Source organism: Cajanus cajan, chromosome 6, assembly GCF_000230855.2.
Source record: "Cajanus cajan strain Asha chromosome 6, NIPB_CcT2T_4, whole genome shotgun sequence".
Classification (NCBI taxonomy): Eukaryota; Viridiplantae; Streptophyta; class Magnoliopsida; order Fabales; family Fabaceae; genus Cajanus; species Cajanus cajan.
The window spans coordinates 43,311,963-43,323,832 of NC_138522.1; the positions used below are offsets into that span (position 1 = coordinate 43,311,963).

The 11,870-nt window shown below is 29.0% G+C and overlaps 1 protein-coding gene across 2 annotated transcripts; it reads left to right on the forward strand.

Moving 5' to 3' along the window:
* Positions 1–2,311: 2,311 nt before the first annotated feature.
* On the forward strand, positions 2,312–8,475 carry LOC109796877 (mechanosensitive ion channel protein 3, chloroplastic). Of its 2 annotated transcripts, none has more exons than XM_020356717.3 (14): positions 2,312–2,521; positions 2,891–3,099; positions 3,197–3,265; positions 3,803–3,960; positions 4,456–4,579; positions 4,674–4,771; positions 5,128–5,241; positions 5,516–5,576; positions 5,938–6,087; positions 6,321–6,431; positions 6,702–6,869; positions 6,976–7,089; positions 7,275–7,331; positions 7,472–8,475. In XM_020356717.3, the coding sequence occupies exons 2-14, from the start codon at positions 3,022–3,024 to the stop codon at positions 8,267–8,269; spliced, it is 2,100 nt and encodes a 699-aa protein (XP_020212306.1). In that variant the 5' UTR covers positions 2,312–2,521; positions 2,891–3,021; the 3' UTR covers positions 8,270–8,475. The 2 variants fall into 2 exon arrangements, with proteins under 2 accessions (XP_020212306.1, XP_020212307.1); XM_020356718.3 differs by lacking the exon at positions 2,312–2,521 and adding an exon at positions 2,537–2,658.
* The last annotated feature ends 3,395 nt before the right edge of the window (positions 8,476–11,870 follow it).

The following is an 11,870-nucleotide window of genomic DNA, read 5'->3' on the forward strand; positions in this document are numbered from 1 at the left end:
AATTTTTGAAAATATTGTATGATTATTCCTAGGAACTTTAATAAGTAACCAAACATATTTTAATTTCAGGAATCATGATTCTCAATATTTGTAATTTCTATAAATTATGAAAAAAATCTCTCCTTACCAAACACCCCCTTAAAAAATATAAATTTATTTTTAAATGTATTAATTTATTTAATATTTAATATTTTATTTTATTATGAATATATTAATAAGTCATTTAGTCATTTTTCATAAATTTTTATGATTATTAATGCATTTATTATATCATTAACACTATAAATATGTTTATTGGTTGAGAAATCATTTGTTAATTTATAAGCGATGTCTTTAAATATAACTAATAATTTTACGAATATTTTTGAGATAAAATTTTAAATTATAACATTATTAAAATTAACTAATCAAACTTTTATTGTTTTTACTATTTTTATGGATATCGATGAATAAGATATTTGTTTGATCCGTAGGAACAAATACAATAATAAATAAATAACAGTAATAAAAGAATTCGTATGCGACTTTGCACCAGTTTATCTTAAAGTGGGCCTGTAATATTACTACTAAATTTACAATCTGAAAATAAAACATATAGGGATAAAATAAATTATCGTTTGTTTTTTTTAATATTTACTTATGCTAAAATTTTCATAAATTCTTTTTTTTTTAATTAAATAAGTGTTTCATAGTCACTACAATAAAATTATTATTATAGACAATTATTTAACCATAATAAATTAATTATTTATATTTTATTACTTAATAAAAATTTTAATGACTACTAAAAATGTATTTACATCACACAAAAATTTATTATTAGTGATAATTATTTATTGAAAAAAATTTAAGTCTCATATTGATTAGAGATAAGATAATTAAAGAGTATATAAGTGGATGATAACTTTCACCTTATAAGTTTATTTTGTAGAGTTAAGTTAAACCTATACATAACTCATCGTTACCAATCTTAATAATGTTAAACTTAAGGGGTGTATAGCAAAAAACCCAAATCTCACATTGACTATAGATAAAATAATTAATTAGGAGATAAAATAATTTAAAAAATAAGGAAATTAAAGAATATAAAACTAGAGAACAACCTTCATCTTACAAGTTTCACATCAACTAGAGATGATTAAAGTAATTAATTATACACTTTACGAGAATGTTAGTAAAAAATATCAGAAAATTTATACATTTTTTCTGATCATTATAAGAGTATTTACCAACATGCCGACTATTATAAGGGTCTTTATCAACATGCAGAATCATTGCAAATAAATGTTTTAACAACATTGCATTCAATGATTAATGTGAAAAAAGGTCTTTATCAACATATAGAATAAGAGTTAATCACCTATATACTGCAAGTGTAAAGTTTTTTTTTACACGGGCAACCAATTATATCTTTTAATTGTGTCATGTTACTGTAAACACATTTACTTTTAATGGTGACATAACATAATTAAAAGATCTAATTGGTTGCAGTGTAAAAAAAACTTTACACTAACAGTGTATATGTGATTAACTCATAGAATAATTATAAAGTAAATATTTTAGCGTCACTGCATACAATGACTAATGTAAAAACACCAGTAAAAGATTTTGCAATAATTTTTATTGTTACTAAAAGTCATATTAAAATGTCACTAAAAATCTATTTTATTGTAGTGAGTTCAAAGTGTTTATTAGTCTTTATGTTCCTAGAAAATATAGAATCTTATATGTTAATCGTATTTATTATTATTATTAGTACTAAATTGTAGATATTTATTTGAGAATCTGTACAAAGTATAAAATAGAACTCATTCGGTGTATATGTATATTATATAAATAAAAATATTCAATTGTATTTCTATTACATGTCAAATTAATCTTTATATTTTTAATATTATTTACAATCTAGAAAAACTCAATCGTACAAACAATGAATTTGAAAAATAAAAAATAGTTTATCGAGGATAAGAGAGTTTTGGAGCGCGTTCAAATCTCTGAAGAAAATTAGTCAGTTGCTCATTGGCTTCACTTGCTTATAAAAATAAAAAAAAATCTGGAGAAACCATCCTCAAATATTGGGATAAAACGAAAAAAAGAATATCTAAATTTAATAATTTTATCTGTACTAATTAAAAAAAAAAGGTTGAAGCATGAAGCACATGTCGTATAAGTTACTACTAGTACTATTAGGATTTAATAGCCACTTTCCAGGCGCCACATAAATCCAAAATAATATATAAAATTGCAAATTCCCGGGTTAAAAACGTAGATTAATCCAAAACGGAGCGTTTTGATTGGACCACGTAGAAGAAACCCGTTAATCGGCGCATTAGAAGAAGAAAACGCAGCCAACCGTGTTTGCCTTTTCCACGACTGCGTCCTTGAAATACCTTACCATCCCTCGCAGTTTTCTTTTCTTGAGGAGGGTAAACTCGTAATGTTCGTCTCGATTGCGTTTCTATCCGAGCAAAATTATCTTCTCTTTCACCAACCTTCAATTAATTTCAGTTGCTTCATTCAGGTACGCAGATCTCAATTTTCACTTATTTGTGTGCTTTCCATTTCCCACCCCCTTTTTGAAGAGTCCTGAGCCATGTTGAATTAAGTGCTGTTGAAAACTCCGACGATTTTGTTATAATTTTGACTCGAATATTTAGGGTTTTGCTTCTTCTATTTTTTCTATTTTTTGTTGTTGTTGCTGATTTTGAAGTTAATTTGCTCTCAATTTAAATGAATTTCCCTGAGCTTAGCTCAAATGCTGAGAAATTGTCGAAGGAATGGAAGTTTGCATTTCCTTTCTTAATATTCTCTTATATGAGAAGACAGATGAAGATTGCTGTGAATTGTTGTGTTTCTTTGTTTGATAATGTTATCGTTTGCTTTCTTGCAGGTTTTGTTTTCTATTGACATTTGAAACGATTGTTGTTGTAATTCCATTGAGAAACCGAGGCATTGGATTGGAAGGGCGAACTGGTTTTCAACTGTCAACTGATTGCATTACGTTGTACGGCAATTTAAAGAATGGTCTGCTCAGGTTCAATACGGTTGTCTCGTGACGTTAGGCTCAGCAGTGATGCTGGATTCTGTAGTTTCCATCATGTGCGTGCTTTTTTGAATTTTAATGTTTAGGTAATTCCCTATTGTTTTCCTCTTGCAATTGAAGAATGCTGAGTTTTATTTCCATGTCATTTGACAGAATCGGATGGGGCCCATGGGGGTTGGTCGATTACATTTGGTCACCATAAATCTTTCACCATGTAGTTTGGTATGGCTTTTGTGAAATTAAAATTTCATGCATTGTCTTTCCCCTCCCCTTGTTTTATTTATGTATGTTTTTGATGGATCTATCTAATCCTTTTCTGCTTGGATTCCTCTGTGCTAGCGGTGCACATGAGCCAGGTGTAATTTGGCTTGATATTTTGATTGAACCAAATTTTTAGACTTGGTTCTTTCCTGACTGGGTCTAAAATTAGGAAAAATGTGCAAATTTGATGTTATTTACTACAAATGCATAAAATTTTAAAAGTAAATAGTAGTATTTTTATAATATATATTTTCAAACAAATTATATCAATAGTTGTTTTAAATAGCCGCCATAGTGGAACTATATCAGGTTTAAAGAGTGACAAAAAATATATCAGGTTTAATTTTTAGAACCCAATCCCTGCCCCATTAGCTTTAAGACTAGTTGGGTCTTGAGTATCCTTACTCGTTGCCCACAATTGTTTTGCTTTATATGCACTAATATTGATCGTGTTTATTTAATCTAAATCTATGAAGATCTTTCTTTTGGAAATAACAGAAGCAAGACTCTTCAGCACTCCATCTTTTAAGAAGACTACATGCCCCAATAAGGCATGTGCCTTCCAGATGTAATGTTTTCATATGTCGGTCTGTCCTAATACCAGGTGGAGGGAGTGGGACTCCACTCATGAAATCTGCCAGTGTTATTTTAACAAGGTTGGCCTCTCTCTCTTCCTTGTTAATTAAGAAAAGTTCATCAATTTTGTGGATATGCATGTTTGTATTTATATATGGTTTCTTACTTTGTCATCCTTTTCATTTTGCTGTAAAATAAAATTTGTGTTTGTTAACTTGTTTACTCTTAAAGTTTGCTAGCCTTTCTCATAGTGTTATTTATTAGCTTGTTGATATATATTTTGCATTAACTTTAACCTGTCAAATGATCTGTTTCTCTTCTAGGAATGAATATAAATATAAATTGGCATTGACTGTACCTACCAAGAGTTAAATTAACTAATTTATGAACTTGTGAAGTATTTTGTGAGATGATATGAAAATGTGTTTAGTTTGTACTTTTGTATTATTTCTCAAAGACTGGTACCAATAATAGGTGCTATTTTTTTTATTATACTTGTTGCTTCTGTTTCTCTTTTAATCCGTTGTTTAATACATAACCTCTATAGAAGCATTTATTTTTAGATATTTATGCAGGTCATACAATGCTTTACAAGGAAACCCTGTTTTGGTTCAATTGCTCCCAGCCCTTGGTATCATTGCCTTTGCTGTTTGCGGGCTTGAGCCACTCCTTCGTCTCAGCAGGATTTTGTTCCTTCAAGTAGTTACCATCCATTTTTAATCATTCTTCTATCCCAATTCTGTTTGACTAATATATTTAATACCTTTTCTGAATTATGAAAAACTATTTTCAGAGAACTGACAGTAGTTGGAAGAAAAGTAGTTCGCGATATATTATGACATCGTATTTTCAGCCGTTGCTGTTGTGGACTGGAGCAATGCTCGTATGCAGGTTTGTTTCTAGGCCAATGTTAGACTCAAGAGTTTGAACACAAAAACTAAAAAATTTTACTGAAAAACTTCTGGAATTGAACCAGAACATGCAGTTTTGAACACTATCACAAACATAAGTCCTAGCAAGGAGTCTCCTTAAAACAAACGTCAGCAATTTAACACATAATTATCAGGAAATTGTTTCATATCCTATTTAAGAAAAGCACGCGTAACTCCCATAGGACACATCATATAACTGTCCTTCAGTTAGTTTACACATAACTTCCATTCAACACATCACATCATTCCTATCAGCTGACAAGTATATCTCTTGAGAAGTTCTATAGGTGTTGATCATAGAATTATTTGTTTCAGGGCATTAGATCCACTAGTCCTACCATCTGAGACCAGCCAGGTTGTGAAGCAACGGCTGCTGAATTTTGTGCGATCGTTGTCAACAGTGATTTCATTTGCTTACTGTTTATCAAGGTATTGATTTCTGGAAGAAGCATTACCAGTTTATAAGTGGTTTTCTGTATTTTATTGTTATCTTAGACATTAGTTCTAACTTATGCTTCTCCCTGACCCCCCCTAATGCTGTAATCATTTTGTATTTTATGGTTTTCTGCTTGTACCATTCATGAAGAGATAGTGTTTTTATCTTTTTCTCCTTTTATTTTTAGCTATTTTTCACTATTAGGTGTATTGGGTCCTGCATTGTGTTTAAATTATAATGTTATATGGTTGCATTTCTTGTTTTCAGCTTAATTCAACAAGCACAAAAATTCTTTCTGGAGGCAAATGACTCCAGTGGTGCAAGAAATGTATGTTTCTGTTATATATTCATATACTACTATTGTCTGTTCTTGTCATTTTTCATTTGTTGTGTCAACAACATTTTGCTGCAACTATACTGACGGACTAGTTATTTTTTGTTGTCAGAGCATTTGAATGAAGCCTTAGATTTTATTTATTTATATTTTTTAATATAATTAGAAATTAAAATTAAGAATATACTCGATGTATAAGAATGATGAAATTGATTTTTTTTTACCCTTGTTTTTCAGTAATGGATTGAATGTGTTTTATCCAATCCTTTTTCATTTCCTGTTTGGATCTTTCTGTAAGGGAACCCAAAGTTGTTCATTCTTTTCAGTTTCTCATTTAGGAAAAATTGATTGACAGATGGGCCTTGATTTTGCTGGGAAGGCAGTATATACTGCTGTATGGGTTGCTGCTGTGTCATTGTTCATGGAGTTGCTAGGTTTCTCCACACAGAGGTGGTTGACTGCTGGTGGTTTGGGTACCGTATTGCTCACTCTTGCTGGTCGTGAGGTACAGCATTTTTTCTTTTGTATTGGCTACTATTATGGTTTTTACTGGATGCTAGCATTGTTTCTTTTCATTGTATATTGTGAATCCATCCTCAAACCAACTTAATCAACTCTGTAAGAATAAGTCTTTTAGGTGTATGGGTAGTGGCCATATTCACTGTATATTAATAAAATAATTATTTAATACTCTTTTTTGCTGTTGCCATTCTAAGTTCATGTTTGTGATTAATCCAGATATTTACAAACTTTCTTTCAAGCATAATGATTCATGCAACTCGTCCATTTATTGTAAATGAGTGGATTCAAACAAAGATTGAAGGATATGAGGTTTCTGGCACAGTCGAGGTTTGTATCTCTACCTTATAAGGAACTTTGACAAGTATAATAAATATCATGCTGGTCCAGTAAATATATATATTTGATTGATCTCCACAGTCATGCTTTACCTTATCAGGAACTTTGACAAGTATAAGAAATATCATGCTGGTCCAGTAAATACATATTTTTTGATTGATCTCCACAAAGATGACAAAATAGAAGAATTATTACCAATAGTAAATTTTCTTACTTGTGTAACTTTAATAATATTGTATTCAATTTTTGTTTATTCTCCAGCACGTAGGCTGGTGGTCACCAACCATTGTGAGAGGTGATGATCGGGAGGCAGTTCATATTCCTAATCACAAGTTCACCGTAAATGTTGTGAGAAATTTGAGCCAGAAATCTCATTGGCGTATCAAGAATTACATTGCTATCAGTCACTTGGATGTTAACAAAATTAACGTGAGCATTATTGGTTCAACTTCTTGAAAAACATGTCCTAGTATTTTCTGTTGTGCATTTTTTATGTGAAAGCTGATGTTATCTCCATTCCATTTTCTTTATGCAGAATATTGTAGCTGATATGCGCAAGGTTTTGTCAAAAAATCCTCAAGTGGAGCAGCAAAGATTGCATAGAAGGGTGTTTCTGGAGAGTGTCAATCCTGAAAATCAGGCTCTTATGGTATGTGTCTGTTATATTCATTTGTTCATTTTGTTATATATATATATAGCAAACTTCCTCGGCTTTAAGTTTGTAATTTTTTATGTTTTCTGCAGTTTCTCAAGAAACATGATTCTTTAAAATATATTTTTTAATTGTCTTTTCTCAACTTACCATTCTCTTACTAATGGAATTATTTGTTTCAGATATTAATATCTTGCTTTGTGAAAACTTCTCATTTTGAAGAGTACCTTTGTGTTAAGGTAAAATGATACCCACGGCAATTAAAGTTGCTTACTGTGGAAACTTTAAGTTTTGTAGATGTCATTAAATTCTATTGATCATTATTCTTTATGTTCGTAAGGTTTTCTTTTTATAATGTGATTTACATGTAACAAAACAGGAGGCAATCCTTTTAGATCTTCTCAGAGTTGTCAGTCATCATCGAGCCCGGCTAGCCACTCCCATCCGCACAGTTCAGAAAATATACGGGGAGGCTGACTCAGAAAATATACCTTTTGGTGACACCGTTTTCACTCAATCCAGAGCAGCAAATCGCCCATTCCTACTGATAGAACCACCATATAAAGTTAATGGTGAAGATAAAGCTAAGCCTTCAACTCGTTCGACTCGTCCAAATGAGGAAAAAGATTCCAAGATTGAAACAATGGCATATGACATCAAAGGGGATGAGAATTTTGCAGCGACATCAACCTCCTCACCTGATGCAAACTCCAAGGATAAATTCAAGTCAAATTCTGAACCCCAAATCCAGAATACGAGTTCTGATAGTTCAGCTGCCAAAACCATACAGCCTAAAAAGGAAAATGCTGGAGATGCAGGAAAGGGAAATACAGTTCCTGCATCTAAAAGCCTTGCACAAAGTGCTGTACCTGAAACTTCTCCTGTTACTACCCCGGAGACCATTTCCGCCACTTCTTCACAGTCAAAGCAAGATGAAGAGAAATCTTCTGTCTCATCGTCATCAGTCAGGCCTTCCTTGGAAGAGAACATTCTTCTTGGGGTTGCCCTAGAAGGCTCAAAACGAACTCTTCCAATTGAAGACGAAATGACTCCATCTCCTATGCCTGCAGAGTCACAAGAATTTGCTGTCCAAAGGAACGGGAGTGGACCTCCTGCTAGCAAGGATAAGAAGGATAACCAGATGTCTTCATTTCCAACTGGTAAGCAGAATGACTAGATTAGTAGCTAAATAAGTAGAGTAGTTGATATTTCAGTATATACCTTCAGTAGAAGCTTAAAAATGATCCAGCTGTCTTTTTATAAGTTGGAATTGTGCATTGTATTCTCTACCTAATTTCCCATGTATGTACATAATTATCAATTCATGGTTCACATAACTTTTCAGAATCTCTGGATTATCATATATACAATCATTTTGTATTATGTTCTCTCTTACGTGATCAGTCATCCCTCTTTAACATACTCATTAGTGTTGTTCTGACTTTTCTCTTATTGTCCATTTAAAATATAATATTAGTTGTATAGCAATATGATAAAACTTTTCTTTTTAAGTTTGATAGGAATTTTGCGGTCCCAAATAATTCTTGATGTCGTTTTCGATTTTCAGTTTTAACCACCCAACTTGTATTATGTGAGTAATAATATATTTTTCAAATTTTACCTAAACATATTCGTCTTATTTTTTGCTAAAATTACAAAGTATATATATATATATATATATATATATATATATATATATATATATGTATATATGTATGTATATACATGTATGTATGTATATATATTTGGGAAGATTCGCTTATTCTAAAAATAAGTTTTGATAGACATTATTCAATAAATTATATTTTATATTAAATTTTAATGATTTAATTATTGAATTAAAATTTTTTAATGTAGATAAATTTTAAAATTTTTAGAAATTATATAATATTTTGTTATATATTTAAATAAAAATATAAAATGCTTTGGATATGTATAATAATAAGAAAAACTACGGCTTATGTGTTGACCATAACAAACCGTCTATGTACTTAACTTGAAATAAGGGAACTGATAGATCAAAATAAATAAATAAATAAGGGAACTGAAATATTGTTTGTACTTTGTAGAATGGAATTGTATGTATATGGGGAGTTCACTATTTACAGGCTAACGAATAAAGTATAACCTAGCTAGTGTTTATTTGCAACAAAATTTATTGTCCTAATTACGGGCAATAAAACGAAATAAATTTGTACAAAATAAAAACAATAGTAAGGAAGTAACCATAATGAGAATTGCATGTTACAAAATTTTCTGTCAAGCTAGTGAATAAAAGGTTCCCTCATCAATACATCTATCGATAAAAACAAAATTGAACATAACAGAACCACGCATCAAACTAAAAAAATCATGCAATGGCATATATGCATCAATCTGCATGTACATTTAACTAGAAAGTAATGTTTTAAAAATTACAACAATGATGAAATCGGCAAGATACTGGGATAAGAGTCAAATTAATAGGCCATTAATTGAATTATATAATTCGATTTTTATTATTTTTTTAAAAATATTTATGTTATATATATATTATATTTATAAATTTTAATAAAATTTATACCATGTCTTAGAAAAGTTCTAAAAGAATTGTAATCAATACTATATTTTCATGCCAAAAAAGAATTGCCCAAATCAACTAAATTATAAACCAATTAAATTACATAAATTAATATATAATTAAATATATAACTTTAAATTAAAAACATTCTATATCAATTATTGTCAATTATATTAAAAAAAACATGTTAATTTAGTTGTAATTAAGATGTTAAATATTCACATTCACTTAGACAATTAAGTGGTAACTAGTTGAATGATATAAATAATTTATAATTTAATATTAAATTTATATTTATCTCTCTCTTTCTTTCTTTCTTTCTTTCTCTCTCTCTCTCTCTCTCTCTCTCTCTATATATATATATATATATATATATATATATATATATATATATATATATATATATATATATATATATATATATCATTTTGTCAAATACATACATAACTTTACATGACGCACCGGTCACAATTACAATCAAGTTGGGTTAGATATTAAGTTATTTTTTGTTTTTACCAATTTTATGACATCAGTGTCGATTTAGATGCATATTCAATCTAAATAGAAGCTCACCTAGTCATACCTTCGAATCTCGATCGAACCAATTTAACTTGCAAGTCCAATCAAGTTTTAAAACTGTGCAAGAAAGACTAAAATGAAAGAGAGTAAAAATCATGAAATATAATAGGAATATTTATACTTGTTATAAAGAAGATATTTTATTTTTGTTTACATAATTTTTAAACTATTTTATTTTTAAATTTTTAAATAATAAATAATAATATTGAAAATTAACTAAACTTAAGATTTTATGATTTGAAAACTAAATACAATACTAATTAATTTAATAAACATTAAAAACTTTTAAATAAATATAAAGGTACGAAGTACCTCAACTTCGTTAATAAAATATATAAAAATACTTAATATGAATTAGAATCATTTATTGTTACCAAGTAAAATAATAATTTTTACGCCTATTTTAATAAGTTGTAGAAGACAAAGTAATGAAAGATATGTTTTTAATCACAAACTTGCAAATTAATTTAGAATTGTGAATATATAGTTTCACATTAATTGTTTGACAACTCAAAAACATAAATCATGACCGCAAGGTTAAATTAATTAAACCACTTAAACTGATAATACTAACAAACATAACAGACTTCACAAAATATTTTTTTAATCAATAGTAGATTCAAATTTGATTAGGAATGATTAGGTGGATCAAATTCTTTGGTAGGCTAATTTGTTAATTCATTTTTTTTAATGCTTTTGAAAGGTAAATTTGTAATAAATTTATGTTAAATTGATATTTTAATTTTAAAACAAATTTTTAGATAATTATTTTTATTTTATATAAGATAAAAATATATTATTTTGATCACATATTTTTTATTAATATATTTTCATGTGTAATATTTTTTAATTAAAATATATATTACTTTGTCTCTTTCCATAAAAATATATAATCCCTCTGGCTAATATTACAAATAATAACTCCAAGCGTGTGGTTCAGCGGTAGAGATTGATCCACGCTTAAGCAAGGTCAGGAGTTCGAATCTTGTCTTGTGTATGCAGCTGCGTTAAATCTTGGAGCCAACTATCTCATCTTTCGAGGTGTTTCCAACGTAGCGAGGAGATTAATCACGCCTATCAGCGATGAATACTCCAACAACGAAGAAAAATATATTATAAATTAAATTGATAACATATATTAAGATATTTTATTTAATTTATTAAAAATTAAATGAATTTAAGGTGAATCAACTTGTCAACTCTTTCGAGGTGTTTCCAACGTAGCGAGGAGATTAATCACGCCTATCAGCGATGAATACTCCAACAACGAAGAAAAATATATTATAAATTAAATTGATAACATATATTAAGATATTTTATTTAATTTATTAAAAATTAAATGAATTTAAGGTGAATCAACTTGTCAACTCACTACTTTTAACCTATTAATTCATTAAAATAAGTTAACTTACCAATTCACGGTTAAATGAGTGATTTAAACTTTTGAATCGAGTATTTGATACATTTCTATTCGATCAAATAATCAAATATATATGATTTCATGATATTTGATACATTCCCATTCAATCAAATAATCAAATATATATAATTTCTACATTTAAAATAAAAAAAACCAAATTACCTACCAGAATGTATGTACACTAACCAAAATCAAATGAATTTAACTTATCAACTCCAT